Source organism: Hylobates moloch, unplaced genomic scaffold (genome assembly GCF_009828535.3).
Source record: "Hylobates moloch isolate HMO894 unplaced genomic scaffold, HMol_V3 SCAFFOLD_28, whole genome shotgun sequence".
In the NCBI taxonomy this organism is placed as follows: Eukaryota; Metazoa; Chordata; class Mammalia; order Primates; family Hylobatidae; genus Hylobates; species Hylobates moloch.
Genome location: NW_026652303.1, coordinates 2,044,529 through 2,067,265, shown reverse-complemented (window position 1 = coordinate 2,067,265; position 22,737 = coordinate 2,044,529). Strand labels below are relative to the sequence as shown.

The window sequence follows — 22,737 nt, the reverse complement described above, 5'->3', positions numbered from 1 at the left end:
AAATAAATAAATAAATAAATAAATAAATAAATAAATAAATAAATAAATAAATAAGACGTACCTGAGGCTGGGTAATTTATAAAGAAAAAGAGGTTTAATGGACTCACAGTTCCACGTGGCTTGGGAGGCCTCACAATCATGGTGGAAGAGTAGGGGATGTCTTACCTGGTGGCAGGCAAAGAGAGAGAACGAGAGCCAAGCAAAAGGGGTTTTCCCCTTATAAAACCATCAGCTGTCGTGAGACTTATTCACTACCATGAGAACAGTATGTGGAAAACTGCCCCCATGATTCAATTATCTTCCACTAGGTCCCTCCCACAACATGTGGGAATTATGGGAGCTACAATTCAGGATGAGATATGAGTGGTGACACAGCCAAACCATATCAATGGGTGGATCCCAGGGGTTAGATTAGCCTGAGAGGGGCGTGGTTGCATCAGCAGGTTGTCAAAGCAGAGAGATGAAGATGTCATCAAACATAGCCAAATGTGTTGTTTGGCAGAGTTAAGAAAAGTATATAGCCGGGCGTGGTGGCTCACGCTTGTAATCCTAGCACTTTGGGAGGCTGAGGCGGGCGGATCACGAGGTCAGGAGATCGAGACCACGGTGAAACCCCGTCTCTCTACTAAAAATACAAAAAAAATTAGCCGGGCGTGGTGGCGGGCGGCTGTAGTCCCAGCTGCTCGGAGAGGCTGAGGCAGGAGAATGGCGTGAACGTGGGAGGCGGAGCTTGCAGTGAGCCGAGATTGCGCCACTGCACTCGAGCCTGGGCAACAGAGCGAGATTCCGTCTCAAAAAAAAAAAAAAAAAACCCCACAAAAGTATATAATATTCGATTGAACATCAACATCAAGGGCTAGGAGAGTCAAGAGCATTCAGACAAGGGGTAGGCAGGGAACTGGCAGGGTGGTTCAGGAATTTATTACCACATGTGGGTCAGAGTGCATGCTCTGCTCCATGCTCTCGGCAAAGGAGAATGACCTGTAAGCTTGGGAGAAAGAGGAAGAGATTCTGTGAGATCACCCATTAACTTTGACTTTCATGTCCCATTTTCGTTCCTGTTCTTGGGTTTAGTATCTTAAATTTCTGGATCAGCTTTCTCAGAAAATGAAGTTGGACCAGATGGCTGCCGAACTTGGCTTTGACATGCGGCTGGATGTGGTTTTAGCTCGAACAGAGCAGCTGGTTCGTCTTGAGAGCAATGCAGTCATTGAGAACAAGACCATTGCCCACAATTTGCAGAGAAAGGTAGGGGATATTGAAACTTGCTAGTATTGAGAGAAGAAATTTCTGAAAAACTGAAACATTGAAAAATAATGTACTGCCACCATATTTACCAGTGTAGCTAGGAAGCATCTTATAAAAATATGTATTTAGAATTGGAGGCTCAATTTCAAATCTGAAGAGTTGGTAAGTGTATCTGTCACCTAAGGTCGTGTTTCACTGTGTGTAATGGGTACCCACAAGGACAGTGACTTAAGCAAGTAGAAGTTTTTTGTTGTTGTTGTTTGTTTGTTTGTTTTTTTCTCACACAAATTCCTGGAGACAGGAAGTTTGGGGCTGGTGTGGCAACTCTCCTCTGTAAAGTCTTCAAGGAACCAGGCTCATTTCAGCTGATTCACTTCCCATCCCTAGGGTGATCCTTATTCTCATGGTTCCAGATGGTGCCCAGAACCATTATATCTGTGTTCAAGATAGAAGAGAAGAAAGGAGTGAGGAATAGGGCTGCAAAAGAACAAGCAGAGGCATCTTTTGAAAAAGGCAGTCAGAATTTGCTACATGAACTTTTGTTTATATCCCATGGCCAGAATATGTTTTGGTGGTCAAACCTAGCTGCAAGGGAGGCTTGCAAATGTAGCCTTTACTGTGGGTAGCCATTTACCTAGCTAGAAAAAAATTCACAGTTTCTATTACTTTGGGAGAAGAGGAGAACTGGGGGGACATTTAGCAGCCTCTGCATTTATAAGCTCAGCTGCACTAGAAATTCTAGTAGAGAGAGAAGGGCTTACTTTTCTTCACTCAAAGGAAGAGTTAGAAACAGTTTAGACTAAATCAATGAATGAATGGATGAAAGGGATAAAATATAATTATTAGTTACATAATTATTGGTATTGGGGAAAGAAATAGGAAAACACGGATGTATTCTTATAATAGTTCTTAGGAGAAAAATGCTATGATACAATTCCAGTGTAGATGCTGTATAATGAGTCACATCTGGGCTCCCAATTTTGTTCCATCAAGCTGTGTGACCCTGAACAAATTACATACCTCTCTGTCTCTGTTTCCTCATATTTAAGATGGGGATGCTATATACCCCAAGGATTTGTTAGTTTTTAATAAATAATATTTTCAAACCCTTGGCTCACAAAAGATGCTGTATTCATGTTTGTCTTCTTCTCCACTACCATATCTTGAGAAATATTTTATAAAAGATAGCATACAAACCCTATTACCATTAGAGGCATAAAAATTCAGCTACCATTCTTTCCAAAGTTCTACTCAGATAATTGATTCTTTTTCTCAATATCCAACACCATTACTTCTTAATAATTATATAATTATTAAACTTAACAGTTTATAGAATTTACCAGTGTAAAATTGCAATGGAGTGGAATTTTTTTTTCTTTTCTTTTTTTTTTTGAGACAGAGTTTCACTCTTGTCGCCCATGCTGGAGTGCAATGGCGCGATCTCGGCTCACTGCAACCACTGCCTCCCGGGTTCAGGTGATTCTCCTGCCTCAGCCTCCTGAGTATCTGGGATTACAGGCACCTGCAACCATGCCTGGCTAATTTTTGTATTTTTAGTAGAGACTGGGTTTCATCATGTTGGCCAGGCTGGTCTCAAACTCCTGATCTCAGGTCATCCGCCTTCCTTGGCCTCCCAAGGTGCTGGAATTGCAGGCATGAGCCACCATGCCTGGCCTGGAGTGGAATTTGACATGAAGAAGCTTAAGAAAGGGAATTTGATTAGAGAAATATTAAAAAGGCCTTGTTCAAAAATGATCTGGGTATGGACACAGCCGTCACTGTTAGGCAGGATACTCAAAGCAGCATTTCAATAAGTCTTTCCACCTGTTACCACTTTACAAGTGCAGAGTAGATAATTAAGGGAATTTTGATGGTCTTCAGCTGGAACACTTCATAATATATGATTCTGATTCTGATGTTTATAGCAGATGACAGAGGTTTCTGTACTTAATATTCCATCTACTAATTGTGACATGTGGAGCCCAGGAAGATTCTTCCCCCTCTAGAGTCCATGGTCACTTACTTAAATATCACTCTGATTTCCTTTTTTAAGTTTGGTTACCAATGATAAATGATGTTTGAGGACCTATCCCCTGCTTAGTTTGTGGACCTTATAGGCCAGGCATATAACAAAGACCAAGAAACATTCTTACAGTCCCTTTTATTTCTAAGATTTTATATGTATAAGCAAAGCTTTAAAGCAAAGCTTACTTAAAAATCTCCTTGGTATATCTTACTTTAAAAATATATCAACTCTCAGCCAGGTGTGGTGGCTTACACCTGTAATCCCAGCACTTTTGGAGGCTGAGGCAGGTGGACCTCTTGAACCCAGGAGTTCAAGGCCAGCCTAGGCAACACGGTGAAACCCTGTCTTTACAAAAAAATACAAAAATCAACTGGGTGTGGTGGCATGCACCTGTAGTCCCAGCTACTTGGGAGGCTGAGAGGTGGAAGGATTGCTTGAGCCTGAGAGGGAGAGGCTGCAGTGAGCTGTGATCCTGCCATTACACCCCAGCCTGCACGATAGAATGAGACCCTGTCTCAAAAAAAAAAAAAAGTTGATATATATCCACTCTCATGTTGGGGGCCACCTATTCCAGTTCTAAGGGATTGAAATGAGCCAGTCTAGGTTTACAGTACTCACTTGCATTGTATCTTATTTCAGAAAATGCCAGTGCAGATATTGTGGCCATTAGATGTTGGACAGGATTTTGTCTCTCTGTCTTCTTATATTCTGCTCTTGATAAACTCATCTGAGGAGTTTTTTAAAAGTAATTTTACATTTTTATGATGATGCACATAATGTCAGAGGGCATCAGATGTGGGAAGCTGACTCCTCTGCACATTTTCTGGGGCTCTTTTGTCTCAGATTTTAGGTACGCAATTAATTCTTGGAAAGGGTATGAATAAAAAATGCAATCAGGAAAAGGAATCCCATGACTTTTTTGATGGTTTACAAATTACTCTTGTTGAGGTGTAGATAGAGATCAACATTATCTGGGTAACTCATTTATATTTACTATTGTTCAATTATTAAAAAAAAAAATCCCTGTTTGCATCAAACCAGCTAAAAACACAGAAAGAGAGACTGGAGAGCAAAGAACTACACATGAGCCTCCTCCGGCAGAAAATAGCCCAGCTGGAGGAGGAGAAGCAGGCACGCACGGCCTTGGTGGTTGAGAGGGACAACGCGCATCTTACCATTAGGAACTTGCAGAAGAAGGTGGAGAGGCTGCAGAAAGAGCTGAACATGTGTCGAGACTTGCACACCGAGCTCAAAGCCAAACTGGCTGACACCAATGAACTGAAGGCAAGTGCTTGGCTCCATTTTGTTATTGCTTTTTGCTGGTTACTGTCAATGTTTTATGCAAAAGAATGACAGCTTTATCAGGACACGCCAGAAGAAGAAAGATGAAAGCTTCCTCTGATTTTCTAGAGTTATGGGAAAAATGCAAAAATGACACAAATCAGAGTACACATCCATTTACTGTCTCTTCAATATCTGAAGTGAAGCCATCATTGTTAGGTGAAAAGTCAGTCAAAAAGTGGTGATGTTTTCTTTTTTAAAATTTTTTTGAGGAGGAGTTTCGCTCTTGTTGCCCAGGGATAGAGTGCAATGGCGTGATCTTGGCTTACTACAACCTCCTCTTCCTGTGTTCAAGCAATTCTCCTGCCTCACCCTCCTGAGTAGCCAGGATTAAGGCATGCACCACCACGCCTGGCTAATTTTGTATTTTTAGTAGAGATCGGGTTTCTTCATGTTGGTCAGGTTGGTCTCGAACTCCTGATCTCAGGTGATCTGCCTGCCTTGGCCTCCCAAAGTGTTGGGATTACAGGCGTGAGCCACTGCGCCTGGCCTTATAAAAAATTTTTTCGAGACTGAGTCTCACTCTGTTGTCCAGGCTAGAGTGCAGTGGCATGATCTCGACTCACTCACTGCAAACTCTGCTTGGGTTCAAGTGATTCTCCTGTTTCAGCCTCCCAAGTAGTTGGGATTACAGGTGTGTGCTACCACACCAGGCTAATTATTTTGTATTTTTAGTAGAGATGGGGTTTCACCATGTTGGCCAGACTGGTCCCCAACTTCTGACCTCAAGTTATCTGCCTGCCTCAGCCTCCTGAAGTGCTGGGATTACAAGTATGAGCCACTGCACCTGGCCAAAAGGTGGTGATGTTTTAAGTCCAGAAAAGAAATACATTTCTCCAAAGTGTTGGTGACTGCTATTAGTGATGATAGAGGGATTAATCACATTGGAATTTGCTTAGGAAGAAATGAGAAAATAGGCACAACTGTTTGCTGAAAAGAGTCAGGCAGGCAAGAGTATTTATGTTATGCTCTGTAGGATACATCATTACCAAGTCCAGTGGAGAAGGTCACCAGAACTGGGGAGACAGTTCCTGTATTCAAGGTGTTCAACTTCTAACGAAGGCAGAGCAAAAAGAAATGGAAACTTAGAAGAATTTAATCAAAAGATTTACGTGTCATGCATGTGTGCCACTGGCAATAATATGTAACTTAATATGCACATATCATCCTCAGCAGGTGTGCAAATCGCAAGCACGGTGGACAGTAACATCCTGGCTCTTTGCAGACAATGCTCTGAAACTGCTTTTTGGAAGGTTTCTGAATCTGGAAACAGACAAGCAGGGAAAAAGAATCTGGAATTAAGCCACCCCTTGAACATGCGTAGTGGGGACCATGTTTTAGAAAATATTTTCCACTGTAGTCTCCCTTCTGAGTAGTTTTCTTTTCCCTGCTGAAGCCCTTCTGCCATTGGGGCTAGACTGCCAAGTTGAAGTGTACTTCCTTGGAGAAGGGGAGAATGGGCACCCCCCAGAGAAGGGCACATATCTGAATACAAGGAAGGGGGGAAGCAAGGGAAAGCATCTGAGGTGGTGCCATGGGTGGGGAGGAAATATCAGAGGTAAGTCCCCTCAACAGTCCCTTTACAACTTGAGATGACCTTTAGCAGGGATTTGGGGTAGGGTGGAATAGCATCAGCTGCTCTAACCCTGGCTGGAAGGGGCTGCAACAGATGATGAATCTTGGGGTCCTAGATTGCACCCCAATTCCCTGGAGCCTGGAGTTCCATTTTCACTAGTGAGGGATATGGATGACAGCTGAAACATAAGCTGGAGAGCTTATTACAGGAGCAGATGGGGGTGTTCCTTTCAACTGAGGGACAAAGTGACCCGCCATCAGAGGCCCTGGGGTAATCACCTAGGCTGTGGCCCAATAGCAGCTACAGCCAAGCCTTGAATTAGCTGAGACCAGTGATGTGGCCTTGATTCTGGTGAGAGACCCTGACAAATTTCACGAGTCAAATAATAGATACAGGAGAGATTCAGGGGCAGCATGAGGGCCAGAATCACTTCTTCTAAAATCACAAGGACTTTCCTCCACCCAGTTATCATCTCAGAAAAAAGGAGGGGAGAGAAGAATCCCTTAAAGATGGCACTGCATGAACAAAAACAAATTTTAAACCCGAAGAAATGCAGTTAGCTGCAAATACCATCTGCTCTAACCATTTGGGGTAATGGTAGTGGGGAGTTTGTTTCCTGTATCCAAAGGACCATGAAGATTATCCTAAAGTTAATGTGGCTGAGACATTGCACCAGCTGCTCCTGATTGTAGGATGTGCGGGTGTTCATCCCCAGGCCAGAGGCACTCATCCCCTCTGACATCCTTGCTTATAAGGATATAGGAGTACTACTTTGTTAGAGAGAATAAAGGGCCTTTGGACATTTCCAAAGAAGCTAGAAAAGAAAAGTTAAAGAAATGGAAACCAGTGGTAAGACAGCTAATAGTGGGAGAATGTCATTGAACAAAATAGGAAAAGGGACCTCACCATTATAGCCAATGTGTGATGCACAGCTTTGAAAAGGAAACAAAATTTGGGGCTTTAGAGAACAATAAGGAGAATTTGCAGACCTGATCTAACACTTTTGAAGAATTTCTCTTACCCATAGGGAGGCGGTTGCATGTAGACACGGATATGGCAAAACTCAGAGCTGTACAGTGTTTCATGAACTCAGACTGAAAAATCAAACAGTCTCCTGTCTTTGCCAAGACTTTATAAACATAGACCACCTCCTAGTGCTGTCATGGTATGTGGTACAACATTGCTTCTGATCAAACAACAGTTGGTTGGAGCAGAGGATGAGGATGAGTGGCAGTCAATGCAATAATAGGTGAATAGGAGGTCTGGTTGGCTGCTGATGACACCTTGACAATGTCTGGGAGTTAGGGAGTGGAAGAAGCTGAGCAGTGGACAGGGGCTGGATCACATGGAGCCTTATGTGTCACGCTAAGATGTTTGGACTTATCCTCTGGGTCCTGGGGAGCCATTGGAGGATAAAATTGTCAGGAAAGAGACTGAGAAGAAACAGAGAGAGAGATAGGGAGAGAGCAGAATGAGGCTGTGGTCAACTGTACCAAGTACAGCAGTGAGATAATGACTGAAGGAGTATCCACTATACTTGACTTTGGAAAATCTGTGAGTCAAGCATGTACAGATCATGGTGGTAGTGGGTGAGGGTTTTGAGAACAAGCCAAATTTCAGGGATGAAAGAGAAATGAAAACAAAGAGTGCAATACCCTTCTGGGATACTTGGATGAAAAGAAGAGAGTTAGGGTTAGGAAAGTAAATAAAGTTGGCTTGCGTATTTACTTGGTTGCTTTATTTTGCATAGACAGATCCACATACTTTTACAGATAAGATATAGGAAAGGTATGGGAGAGACTTGGTTTGACTGACTCAAGAATTACTCAGGCCCCTACACATTTCAAAGGAATGTTAAGTCTTCCTTCCAGTGGAGAATAGAGATCTCTCTAACTTGTTAACACAATAAATGTCAACTTCATGCATTTATGAGATAGCAAATATAGAATATATTTTTATTTTGTATTTGATACAAATCCAAAATATCAGACTTCTGAAATCAATTTCCAAGACAGATTACTGATATCAGCTATCCACCATTGTACATTGCCTAAGCTTGTCCCTGTATTAATTTCACTATTCATAAAGTAATATTTCTGGACATTAGCAAAAATAGCTTTGCTGTATTAATTTCTTAGGGCTACCCAATTACCACAAACTGAGTGGCTTAATACTCAATCCCGCTAACAGTCCTTGGTTTATAGCTGCATAATTCCCATCTCTGCCTCCCCTTAACGTGACCTCCCCCTGTGTGTCTCTTCTCTCTCTTATAAGGACATCCATTGTTGGCATTAGGGCCCATCCTAATTCAAAATGATCTCCTTATGAGACTCTTATCTTAATCATTACCTGCAAAGGCCCTTATCTAAATAAGGTCACATTCCGAGGTTCTGGGTGGACGCAGCTTTTGGGAAGGCACTACTCAAACCACTACACTTTTTAAATTAACAATTTTAACACTCTTAGAGGGACAATATAAAATAATAATTTGAATTACATTTCTATGGTTTTTTTAAAAATGAGAAATATTTACATGCCATAAAGTTTATTTTTTAAAGTGTATAATTGAATGGTTTTTAGTATATTGACAAGGTTGTACAAACATCACCACTATCTAATTCCAGGACTTTGCATCACTCCTCCCACATCCTCCCCCAAAATCCCACACCCATCCACAGTCATTCTTCATTTACCCTTTCTTCAACTTCTGGTAACCAGTAATCTTTCTGTCTTTATAAATTTGTCCATTCTGTAAATTGTATATAAATGGAATCATATAATATGTGGCCTTTGTCTCTGGCTTTTTGTATTAGTTTGTTTTCCTGCTGCTGATAAAGACATACCTGAGACTGGGCAATTTCCAAAAGAAAGAGGTTTAATGGACTTACAGTTACACATGGCTGGGAAGGCCTCATAATCATGGCAGAAGGTTAAAGGCACTTCTTACATGGCAGTGGCAAGAGAGAATGACAGCCATCAGATCTCGTAAAACTTATTCACTATCACGAGAAAAGTGGGGGGACACCACCCCCATGATTCAGTTATCTCCAACTGGGCCCTTCCCACAACATATAGGAATTATAGGAGCTACAATTCAAGATGGCATTTGGGTGGTGACACAGCCAAACCATATCACTTCTTTTACTTAGTATGAGTATACTTAGTATTTTCAAGTTTCATCCCATGTTGTACCATGGATCAGTACTTCATTCCTGTATTGGTCAGTGTTCTCCAGGAAAACAGAAGCAATAGGAGGTGTGTGTGTGTGTGTGTGTGTGTGTGTGTGTGTGTGTGTGTGTGTGTATACAGACAGGTATATATAGATATAAATATCTAATATAAATATCTACATCGATCTATCAATCATCTATCTATATAGAAAGATTTATTTTAAAGAATTGGCTCACACAATTATGGAGACTAGCAGGATGGGCTGACAGACTGGAGCCCCAGGTAGAGCTGATGTTGTAGTAAAAGTATGAAGGCTGGCAGATTTTCCTTGGTTCAGGGAAGCTCATTGTCTTGTGCTGCTTATGCCTTCAACTGATTGGATGAAGCTTACCCACATTATGGAGGGCACTCTGCTTTATGCAAAGTCTACCCATTTAAATATTTGACCAAATATCTGGGCATGATTGCCCAGCCAAACTGATACATAAAATTAACCATCATAATTCCTTTTTATGGATGAGGAATATTTCATTGTATGGATATACCACATTTTGCTTGTCCATTCAGCATTTAATGAGCATTTAGATTGTTTCCACTTTTGGCTATTCTGAACAAGGCTGCTATGAACATTTGGGTGAAAGCTTTTGTACTCGTTTCTATGTCTGTTTCAAAACCATGATTGAAGACCTCGATGCCTAGGTTATACAAATCTTCTGTTTTAGGACCCATGCTGTAAATTTACTCCTAAATTCTAGACTGAGAAAAAGTAGACCTTTCCAGATACTATTACATTTTAATTTGGCAGGCAAACATAAGTATAATAGAAATCCTTTTTGCAAGAAAAATGTTTTTCACGAATTCCCCTACCTGTATTGAGTTAAAATAATTTCATTATATTTACAATGTACAAACTTAAAACTACATAGGAATTTCTTAATCTTATATTTCTTAATGTTATGAAATCCATATCAGTTTAGAAATCAAAACAAAGGATAAAATAGAATTTAAAAAATTAGGGATATTAATTCAATGTGATAGATTATTTTACTAAAATCACCATTGATATGGTTTGGCTCTGTGTCCCTACCCAAATGTCATCTTGAATTGTAATCCCCATGTGTTGAGGGAGGGAGGTGATTGGATCATGGGAGCGGTTTTCCCCATGCTGTTCTCATGATAGTGAGTTCTCATGAGATCTGATTGTTTTATAAGTGTTTGACAGTTCCTTCTTCACATGCTCTCACTCTTGCCTGCTACCATGTAAGACATGCCTGCTTCCCCTTCTGCCATGATTGTAAGTTTCCTGAGCTCTCCCCAGCAATGCAGAACTGTGAGTCAATTAAATTTATTTCTGTTATAAATTACCCAGTCTCGGATATTTCTTTCTTTCTTTCTTTCTTTTTTTTTTTTTGAGATGGAGTTTCGCTCTTGTTGCCTAGGCTGGAGTGCAATGGCACAATCTCAGCTCACTGCAACCTCCACCTCCCGGGTTCAAGCGATTCTCCTGTTTCAGCCTCCTGAGTAGCTGGGATTACAGGCATGCACCACCATGCCTGGCTAATTTTTTGTATTTTTAGTAAAGATGGGGTTTCACCATGTTGGCCAGGCTGGTCGTGAACTCCTGACCTCAGGTGATCCACCCTCCTCGGCCTCCTAAAGTGCTGGGATTACAGGCGTGAGACAATGTGCCCAGCTGCGTATTTCTTTATAGCATGGACTATATACTATCCATTAATGGACTAATACATCCATTAATAAGAATGTGTGGTACTAACTGCTCATGATGCAAGTTCTTTTGAGTTTGGCATGTTTAAAGTTTATTATCTTTTGAGTTTGGCATGTTTAAAGTTTATTTTCCCTAAGGGTATAGAAGTTATTGTACCATGTGTTTTATTTTAATACTGCAGATACTTTATTTGTACCTATGCCATGACATAGTTTGGCCTTCACTTTGCATGAACACATTATTTATGTATTAACTCTGCCTTTACCATTTCCTTATTAACCCAGGATAACTACTAATTGGCACAAACATAGCCTTATACACAAATGCAAATGCCAAGTACTGAAATCACGTGGCAGAATGGCAGAGGATGAAGAAAGTGCTTTGTGTAATTTATATCATGCTAGGTGCTTTATAGCCTGCATCAGTTATCATTAGTCTCAGCTCAATATACTGAAACACCCCATAATATCAGTGGCTTAGAGAGGAGAGGCATTTATTCCCTTCTCACTGGAAAGAAGCACCTGGCGACCTCAGTTTTCAACCTTCTGCTTCAGTATCCTAGCAATAGCTTTAGTCCTCAATGCCATCTTCTAGGCCAAGCTAGCTGCTGGGGCTCCAGCTTCACTCTAGTCATCAGGAAGGAGGGACAGTGGAAGGACACCCTGTGTGCTGCTTTCCAGGAATGATACAACACTTCTTATGTCTCCATTGGCCAGAACTTAGTAACTTAGTCCCTGGACCTCATTTAAGTGAAGTCGGTCTGAGAAATGGGTCTTTATTCTGTACAGTAAGAACTAAGTAAGAATAGCTATTTGGTGGAGAGCCATCAGCTATCAGCCTATATCATGTGGCCCAACCTTAGTAGGGAGCTATGGCCGAAGATCAGCAGTCAGACAACCAAAAACTAGTGGAAAGCTCATTATCTTCATTGCACTCTTTCAAGGAAACACCAAAAGGGATTAACATTCTTCAGCCACCTGTGAAGTTCTCTCCCACTTTGTAACTCTCTTTATATCTCCCACACAAGACAGCCTCTCCCCACATTCCTTCCCCACTCCAGAACTTTCTCCAACCCAATGAGTATAGCCTTTCTTAATTTTTTTCCCCTGAGCTCCCATCTCATACTCGGCTCCAATGATGTAGATCCACTGGATTTCTGGGACTGCTTTGAGCTTTTCCCACTTCTGAACGTATACAGCAAGCAGATCTCCAGCAAGAGGCATGCTCCTGGGGGTCAGATGGTGAAGGAGTGGAGGGGTGTGTCCTTATTAGGAGCTGAGAAAGGTGTGTTGGTTAATGGCTACAATATTATAGCTGGATAGGAGGAATAGGTTTTAGTATTCTGTAACACTATAGGGTGACTATAGTTAACAATACTTTATTGTATATCTTCAAATAGCTAGAAGAGAGGATTTTGAATGTTTCCAACACAAAGAAATGGTAAATGTTTGAGGCGATGGATAATGCTAATTACCCTGATTTTGACACGTGTTCCTATGGTAGGGAAGGAGGGGAAGTGAGCGCAGACTGCAAAGCTGAACATCCATCTTTGATTTCTGCTACATTCCTGCTTAGTTACACCTTTTTCTCTCATTTTTATTTGGCTCATAACAACTGTACATATTTTTGGGATACAGAGTGATATTTTGATGCATGTATACAATGGATAATGAATAAATCAAGGTAATTAGTATATCCATCACCTCAAATATTTTATCATTTATTTTTGTTGGAAAGATTCAAAATCTTCTCTTCTAGCTATTTGAAAATGTACAATAAATTGTTGTTAACTAGAATCACCCCATAGTGCTTTAGAACGCTAAAACTTATTCCTTCTATCCAGCTGTAATTCTCTATCCATTAACCAACCTTTTCCTATGCCCTGCCCTCACCCTTCCCAGCCTCTAATAACTACAATTCCATTCTCTGCATCTATGCACTCAACTTTTTTAGCTTTTACATATGAGTGAGAATATGTGATATTTATCTTTCTGTGCCTGGCTTATTTCACTTTACATAACGTCCTCAAGACTCATCCATGTTGCTGTGAATGACAGGATTTCACGCTTTATTATGGTAGAATAGTACTGATACATAGATTGAGGATGCCTCAAGCCTGTGTTTGCCTCAGCTGTAGTAAATGATTGGAGCATTGCCTATCCCAAATGGGAAATGTCCCAAAGGGGATATTCTGGCAGTGTGGGAGGCTAGCTAAGGTGCATGCCCAGGAGATACATGGAACATACCTCCTACAGTGTGGTCCTGCTGAACAGATGCCATTCTGATTTGGCATTTCCTTCGGTCAAGTTAAAGAGCTGTCTCCCCTGTTTGTCTCTGGCTGTCTTCAGATATATTTTTCCCTTCAGGCACTCAAAGTAGATGCTTTCTGTGGGTTGAGGCAGGAACTGGCCTCTTAGCAGGGAACTTAAGATGTTGGGGAAGTTGGTTGTTCACCTTGATCTTACTTTTTCCATTGTAGAAACCATGAGTCTGGGGAGATTTCCTGCACTTGTGGTGCTGGGAATGTTGTGGGGAGGGGCATTGTGGCTATGGAAGTCTGATTTTCTTACTCTCTGCTTAGAGTTTTTTCACTTCTCTCTGGCTCCAGGAACTGTCTCATCTTTATATTTGAGTTCTGAAGTGTTGCTGGTGATAATCTTGGTGCTGTATATTTGTTTTTGTTTTTGTATATCTTGGGGTTCTGAGGGAACAGTGCCACCAGCTTGCTTCTATGCCACCATTTTTTTTCTTTTTTTTTGAGACAGAGTCTTGCTCTGTTGCCCAGGCTGGAGTGCAATGGCATGATCTCGGCTCACTGCAACCTCCACCTCCTGGGTTCAAGCAATTCTCCTGCCTCAGCCTCCCAAGTAGCTGGGATTACAGGTACATGCCATCACGCCTGGCTAACTTTTGTATTTTTAGTAGAGACAGGGTTTCAGCATTTTGGCCAGCATGGTATCGAACTCCTGACCTCAGGTGATCCACCCACCTGTGCCTCCCAAGGTGTTGGGATTACAGGCGTGAGCCACTGCACCTGGCCTATGGCACCATTTTGAAACCAAAAATCTTTTTGTCTTTTTGATGTAGGCATTATTGCTATAAACTTTTCTCTTAGTACTGCTTTTGCTGTATTTCGTGGGTTTTAATATGTTTGTGCCTCCATTTTCATTTGTTTCAAGAATTTTTTGGATTTTCTTTTTTTTTTTTTTTTTTTTTTTTTTTTTTTTTTTTTTTTTGAGACAGAGTCTTGCTGTCGCCCCGGCTGGAGTGCAGTGGCGCGATCTCGGCTCACTGCAGTCTCCGCCCCCCGGGGTTCACGCCATTCTCCTGCCTCAGCCTCCCGAGTAGCTGGGACTACAGGCGCCCGCCATCTCGCCCGGCTAATTTTTTGTATTTTTAGTAGAGACGGGGTTTCACTGTGTTAGCCAGGATGGTCTCGATCTCTTGACCTTGTGATCCGCCCGCCTCGGCCTCCCAAAGTGCTGGGATTACAGGCGTGAGCCACCGCGCCCGGCGGATTTTCTTAATTTCTTCCTTGACTCCATTTGTCATTCAGGTGCATGTTGTTTAATTTCCATGTATTTGTAGAATTTTCAAAGTTTCTCTTGTGATTGATTTCTAATTTTAGTCCACTGTGGTCTAAAAAGATACTTGGTATGATTTCTATTTTAAAAAATTTGTTGAGACTTGTTTTGTGGTCTAATGTATGGTTTATCGTGGAGAATATTCCATGTGCTGATGAGAAGAGCATGTATTCTGCAGTAGTTGAATGAAATATTCTGTAAATGTTTATTAGGTCAAATTGTTCCATAGTAATAGTTTATGTCCAAGACTTCTTTGTTGATTTTCTGTCTACAGGATCTGTGCAATACTGAGTATGAGGTGTTGAAGTCCTCAGCTATTATTATAATGGAATTTATCTCTCTTGTTATCTCTAACAATATTTGCTTCATGTATCTGGGTGTGTTTGGTTACATATATATTTACAATTGTTGTATCCTCTTATTGTTCTTTTTATCATTATGTAATCACCTTTTTCTTACTTAATATCTAGCTTGTTTTCTATAAGTATAGCTAGTTCTGCTTGATTTTGGCTTTTGTTTGCTTAAATTATCTTTTTCCATCTCTTCACATTCAGTCTATGTGTCTTTACAGGTGAAGTTAATTTCTTATAGGCAGCATATAGTTGAGTTTTTAAAAAAAATCCATTTAGCCACTAATTGGAGAGCTTAGACCATTTACATTCAATGTTATTACTGATAAGTAAGAACTTGTTATTGCCATTTTGCTGTTTGTTTGCGGTGGCATCAGTAGAGCAGGCACTTGAGACAGAAAAATGCCCCCTACTAAGTGTGGGTCTACAGGGGTTGACCTTGGAGAGAAATGTATTTTCAGTCTATATTTTTTAATTGAGGAATTTAAACTATTTACATTCAAGGTTGTTATTCATAAGTGAGGACTTACTCCTTTCATTTTGGTAATTATTCTCTGGTTTTTAATATATCATTTGTTCCTTTTTTCCTCTCTTATTGTTTATCTTCACAGTTTGCAGTTTGATGATTTTTATAGTGATAACATTTGATTCCTTTCTCTTTCCCATTTGTGTATCTGCTTTAATAGTGAGTTTTAACTTTCATGTGTTTTCATTCTGGTAAATATCTTTTTGCTTCTAGATGTAGGACTCTTAAACATTTCTTCTTGCACTTGTCTGATGGTGATGAGTTCCCTCAGTTTTTGCTTGTCTGGGAAAAAGAATAACTTTGTTGGCTGTGTATTGTTGATAGGAATTTTTTTTTCCTTTTAGCACTTTGAATCCCATTCTCTCCTAACCTGTAAAGTTTCTCTTGAGAAATACACTGTTAATCTGATGGAAGTTCACTCATATGTGACTTTATGCTTTTCTTTTGCTGTTTTTAGAATTCTCTTTTTGTCTTTGACTTTTGACGTTTAGACTATAATGTACTTGAGAGAGGTTTTTTGGGTTGAAACTATTTGGGGATCTTTGAGCTTCCTGTCTCTGTCTGTCCATATCTTTCACAAGACTTGGGACATTTTCAACCAGTATTTCATTAAATAGGATTTTAATGTGTTTTCCGTCCCTTTTCCTTCTGTAACTTCCAATAATGCAAATATTTGTTCACTTAATGGTGTCCCTATGCCACATAGACTTTCTTCATTATTTTTTCTTTTTTGGACTGGGTTATTTCAAGAGACCTGTTTTCAGGTGTAGAAATTATTTCTTCTGCATGATCTAGTCTATTATTGAAGCTCTCAATAATGTTTTTAATTTTATTAATTGAATTCTTCAGTTCCAAGACTTAACCTTGGTTCTTTTTCTTATATTTATTTCTTTGCTGACTTTCTTATTCAGATCATGATTTTTTCTTATTTCATTGAATTATCTCTTTTATTTCATTGAGTTTCCTTATCATGATTTGAATTCTTTGTCAAGCATTTCATAGAGGTCCTTTTCTTTGGGATTTGTTATTGAAGTTTTATTGTGTTCCTGTGGAGGTGTACTTGCTTTTTCCATGTGTCTTGTGTCCCTATGTTTGTATCTGTACATCTGTTGAAACAAACAGTTCTTCCAATTTTATGAAGCCGCTTTTGTAGGGAAAGACTTTTTCCTATAGATATGGCTTAGATTGTTGATTGGGTAGGGTGTTTTGGCTTTGGTTCTGGGAGGGTACAGTTGTGTAGTCTCTGTATGATTTCTTTAGCTGTAATCAATGTTAGCGGTATCTGTGAGTACTTCAGTGGCCTAGGGTGTGGTGTTTTGCGGAGGCTGTGGTGTGGCTTTGCTGGAGATGGAGATGCATGGCAGGCTGGTCCTTGGGCCTCTGGTGACACATGCAGAGATGAGGTGGTCCCACCACTGGAAGTGGGGTCAGACTGCCAGTGGTCATGGCAGAAGGCCATGAGTAGGTGGCTACCAGGCTCTGGGGAGCATGCACGTTTGGTCTCAGGAAGTGAGTTTGCCTCAGCATAAATTTCCTCTCTGGAATAATGAGGTCACATGGACTCCAGGCAGCTCACTATACTGGGCTTGTGTCCTGTAAGGGCTGTGGTCTCCTGTAGCTAAGTTTATAGGTGTCCATGATATGACTGTGGACTGCTAGGGATCTCCCACTTACCTTTTTCCTTCAATGGGAAGTCTCTCTTTGCTCCAAGCTGATCCTGGCTGACTGCTTTGCTTTCCTTTCTATGCTGCCCTCCTGAGTTTTTGCATCTCAGAAGGTCTTTGTCACTTCCTTGCTGAATTCCAGCGTTCCTCCCTAGACACTGTTTGATGTGTGGTTATTTGTTGTTTTGGTCCTTCTTTGTGGTAGAGATGAGTGTTGGTTGCCTTTAGTTAGCCATCTTGATGATGTTTTCTACTTAGTTAAGTTTTTTTGTCCTTTTCAAAGAGGGACACAGCATCTATTTGAGCCATCAAAACAATCTCCCACTTTGCTGTCCTATCCCATTCAGAGAGCCTGAGCTCACTTCCTGGCTCCTGCTGGGTGGTGTTTTCAATGAAGCTTCCTGAAACCTTCCAGCTGGAGAATTTAGATCCTCTCAGGGAGCCAACACACCAAAATTTAAATTTGATCATCTTCCTTTTTCTGGGCTTTTGGCCCTTATAACATGAGAGAATTGTTCACCAGATTTTAAAATTCTTTTCTTTAAGGAAGCAGACAGTAGATACAGTGTTTATGACAGCAAAGCACACTTGGAAGCTTCTCTGCCCTTGCTAGAGTCTGAGCGGCACATCAATCTTGTTTATGACCAGTTCTGTCCCACTGGACGAAAATTAGGGGCACAGTCTCGCTGAACTTTGAGCTGGGTCTGAGGAGTTCCCTTAGGAAGATTAAGAAACCGACTTAGTCCCACTCCACTCTCAGGAATCTGTTGCTGGGTTTGAGGCTTTCTTCACCACTGTTGGCTCCCTGTTCTGCCCTGGTGGCTTGGCTCAGAGCTCCATTACTTGTTCTTGCTTCCTGGGAACAAAGATTCAGGCAGCCCTGAGGATTCTGATAAAGTCTCATATTTTTTAGAGATTCTTGGCAACAAATTCTTCTCATTAGGACTTGATTCATGAGCTTCTAGACCTCCAAGCTGTGTTCCATCACCTTTGGTAGATAGTCCACTGTAAATGTTTTCCCAATCTGAACAGACAGGCTGAATGTATCTGTTCTTTTATAAATACAAGGTTTAAAATTCAACATACCAATCCCAGCAATTTACCATTTGCCACATATTTTCTTTGTAGCAGTGAGATAGTTTGTATGTGAAAGGGATCTCTTTGTTTTAAAGGGAGATCACTTTGTTTTAAAAATTGATATTTATTTAATCAGTGTAATGTCCGCATTTTATAAAATGTTTAATGGTCTACAGAATATATTATTTTGAGCAATATGCTTATGTAACTTATAAATATGTATACATATATATTCAAAAAATTCTACTAGTAGGATCCATGATCAATACTTCCCCTTTCCCAACTTCTTTTTTGAAAATATTTAATTGTTTTGAAAAATTTCTAAGCTGTAGAAAATGGCAGGAATAGTATAGTGGATACTCTTTTACCCTTCACATAGATTGTTAATATTTTACTGATTACTATATTTTGCCTGGAGAGAGAAGCGATAGATGTTTTATTTTTGCCAAAGCATGTGAGAGTAAGTAGCAAACATCATGACACTTCACCCCCCAAATATTTTCCCACGTATCACTTAAGAACAAGGGCATTCTCTTACACGACCACAATACAATCAGCACACATAGGTATTAACATTGAGACAATGCTCTGATGTATTGGTATCTACTATGCAGTTCATAATCAAATAAGGGTTTTGGTAACTTGGGATCCATAAATGGTCTGCAAGTTTGGCCCCTGTAGACCTGCACTTAGTGGGTGCAATTTCCCTGTCTCAGGTGCCTGCTCTACTGGTGATATCTTTCACTGGCTCTGTTGCTCACTTAGAATTTTTTCTCCCAGCTGTTGACATTTTATTTTCTGCATAGTTCTGAAGCTGCAGCAGTTGTTCTTATGCCTTCTTGATTGTAAGTTTCATAGAAGCTGTCAATTTCCAAGGGATTTCATCTCCTTTGGATGGAGCCAGGTCAATAGCTGCAAACCTGTCTAAGAATGTCTGCCATTGGCCTCCTCTCTGTCTTGAAAGGTGTCTTAGTCTCTCAGCACTTTGGGAGGTTGAGGCAGGCGGATCACAAGGTCAGAAGATCAAGGACATCTTGGCCAACATGGTGAAACCCGTCTCTGCTAAAAATATAAAAATTAGCCAGGAGTGGTGGTGCACTCCTGTAGTCCAGCTACTCTGGAGGCTGAGGCAGGAGAATCGCTTGAACCCGAGAGGCGGAGGTTGCAGTGAGCCGAGATTGTGCCACTGCACTCCAGTCTGGGTGACAAGAGCGAAACCCTGTCTGAAAAAAAAAAAGAAAGAAAGTTATCTTAGTCTATTAAGGCTGCTATAACAAAATACCATAAACGGGGTGGCTTACAAACAACAGAAATTTCTTATAGTTCTAGAGGCTGAGAAGTTAAAACTCAAGGTGCCAGCAGATTTGATATCTGGTGAGAGCATGCTTCCTTGTTCATAGATGATGCCTTCTTGCTGTGTCTTCACATGGTAGAAGGGGTGAGGCAGCTCTCTGGGGCCTCTTCTATAAGAGCACTAATCCCATTCATGATGGCTCTGCCTTCATAACCTAATCACCTTCCAGAGGTCCCACTTCTTAATATCATCACTGTGGAGGTTAGAATTTCAACATATGAATTTAGGAGGACACAAACGTGCAGACTGTAGCAAAAGAAGTTTTGTGCCTTAAGAAGTTCTATGGGTTATAGTAGGTAAAAACTTTTTGTTTTTGTTTTTTTGAGACGGAGTCTCACTCTGTCACCCAGGCTGGAGTGAATGGTGTGGTCTCTGCTCACTGCAACTTCTGCCCCCGGGGTTCAAGCGATTCTCCTGCCTCAGCCTCCTGAGTAGCTGGGAGTACAGGCCCCCGCCACCACGCCCAACTAATTTTTGCATTTTTAATAGAGACGGGGTTTCACTATCTTGGCCAGGCTGGTCTCGAACTCCTGACTTTGTGATCCACCCGCCTTGGTCTCCCAAAGTGCTGGGATTACAGGTGTGAGCCACCGCGCCTGGCCAAAACTAGTTTCTAGTTTATGAGTTCAGCAGTTATTTGACTCTGGATTCCTCAATTTAGTGATGTCACACAAAATGGTATAAATAAATCTGATTTTTTCCATCTGGACATCTATATCCCAAGCAGTCACATCTCCTCTAGATCATGTCCTAATCTTAGAACAGTTGCTCCCATTCCTCAGACTTTCTAGTGGGATAGTGAGAGCCTTCAGAGTGTAGAACAGGCTCACTTGTGCCGTGATTCAGATGCTCAGCCACAGTGAAGATGCGCTCTATGCCTAACCCTAGGGAGAGATTTCAATCTCTGACAGTAGTCTCCACATGTCATCAACATAAGTCATAGTCATCTCAAAGCCCTTCAGCAATACATAATCAGGAGTTGAGCAACTAAATGACAGTTGTTAGTTTTATTATCATCAGTAAAAAAATACAAAAGAGATTCATTCATTGGGGCAGCAACATTCTCATTCCCCTTTCTCTCTCATTACATTGCTGCACAACACCAATGCCTTCTCCCAGTTCCCTCTTGCATGATTCTAGGTTTCTTCAGGAAGGCTTTCCTGCAGCCTAGTTAGCATAGACTTCATTTTTCTCCCTACTTCTCTCTCAGCTCTTTACCATGTAGGTCAATTTAGCCTCCCTGGCTTGCTTCCTTCCTGACAATCTCCCCCTTTACCCAAATTCTACCCTAGAAGCAATTAGATAAAAGTAGACGCATCAAGAAAACATCTTTTCTTCTTAGGAAAGAAGGGATGGGAGGGAAGGAAGAAAACAGCAAATACTTATTATTTGGTACCTTTTATTCTGTTACTTTCTTACTTTTTTTTTTAATGATTTAACCACAAAACAAAAACACAAAATAATGCTTTTTCTTTGAGAATATACCTGAACAGTTTACCTCAACTGTCAGAAAGCACAGAACTAAATTCAGAGCTGTACTGGTCTTTGTTTGCTCTTTGTCTATTCATTCCTTACTGATATGTTTATTTATTTATTTCAGGTTAATTTATTTTGATCCTTTTAAAGAGCTTCCTTGTAAATGTACTTTCAAATAAGAGCTTTATCAAGGTACAGCTGATATACCATAAAATTCACTTTTTAAAAGTGTACAATTTAGGCCGGGTACACTGTATTCCCAACAGTTTGGGAGGCTGAGGCAAGAGGATCACTTGAGGCCAGGGGTCCGCGACCAGCCTGGCAAAACCATATCTCTACTAAAAATACAAAAATTAGCTAGGCATGGTGGCTCACACCTGTGATCCCAGCTACTGGGGAAGCTGAGGCACAAGAATTGCTCGAAACTGGAAAGCAGAGGTTACAGTGAGCTGAGATTGTGCCACTGCACTCCAGCCTGGGTGACAGAGCAAGACCTTGTCTCAAAAAAGGTGTACAATTTAGTGATTTTTAGTATATGCACATATATAGCAAATGGCACCACTATCATATTTCAAAACATTTTCATCCCTTCCAAGAGAAACCCTGTACCCATAAGTGGTTGCTCCCCATTCTGCCCTCCTACTAGCCCCTGGCCTTTTCTGGATCTTTCATATAAATGGGATAATAGTATATGTGTTTTTTTGCAATTGGCTTCTTTCCCTTAGCATGACGTTTTCAAGGTTTACCCATGTGGTAGCATGTCACAGTACTCTATTCTTTTTTACTGCTGAATGATATTCCATTGTATGGCTATACCACATTTGTTTTTCCATCTGCCAGCTGATGGCATTTGGGTTGTTTCTACTTTTTGGTGATTATGAATAATACTTCTATGAACATTTGTGTACAGTTTCTGTGTGGGCATAAGTTTTCAGTTCTCTTGCCCATACGCCTAGGAATGGAATTGCTGGGTCATTTGGTAATTCTATATTTAATATTTTAAAAACTGACAAACTATTTTCCACAGTAGCCACACCATTTTACATTCCTACCAGTAGTGTATGAGACTTCTAGCTTCCTCACATCCTTGCTAACACTTGTGATTGTCTGTCTTTTTTATTTTAGCCATCCTAGTGGATACTAAATGGTAGCTCGTTTATATTATTTTTAATGACCAGTCAAAACAATTTGTGTCTGTGTGAAGTTGCTTCAAATTCTTTTTTTATTGTGGTAAAATAAAAATAACATAATATATATCATTTTAACCATTATTAAGTGTACAATTCAGTGGTGTTAAGTACATTCACAGTGTTGTGCAATCATTATCACTATCCACTTCTAGAATTTTTCTATCATCTCAAACTGAAACTTCGTGCCAATCAGACAATAGCTCACATTTCTCCTCTTCCCCAGCCCCTGGTGACTTCTATCTTACATACAATTTCTATGAATTAGCCTATTCTATGTACTTCATATAAGTGGAATTATACAATATTAGTCCTTTTGTGTCTGGCTTATTTCACTTAGCATGTTTTCAAGGCTCATCCATGTTGTAGTTGTAGTATGTGTCAGAATATCATTTATTTTATTTTATTTTTTTATTATTTTTTTTTTTTTT

At 40.5% G+C, this 22,737-nt stretch overlaps 1 protein-coding gene across 1 annotated transcript in view; it reads left to right on the top strand.

The window, feature by feature from the left end:
* Positions 1-22,737, top strand: part of LOC116463156 (damage-control phosphatase ARMT1) — a 168,163-nt gene that overhangs the window by 135,092 nt on the left and 10,334 nt on the right. Inside the window, exons 11-12 of the mRNA XM_058434481.1 lie at positions 1,075-1,248; positions 4,316-4,558. Of these exons, the coding sequence (XP_058290464.1) occupies positions 1,075-1,248; positions 4,316-4,558 (417 nt within the window). The remainder of the gene's footprint in view (positions 1-1,074; positions 1,249-4,315; positions 4,559-22,737) is intronic.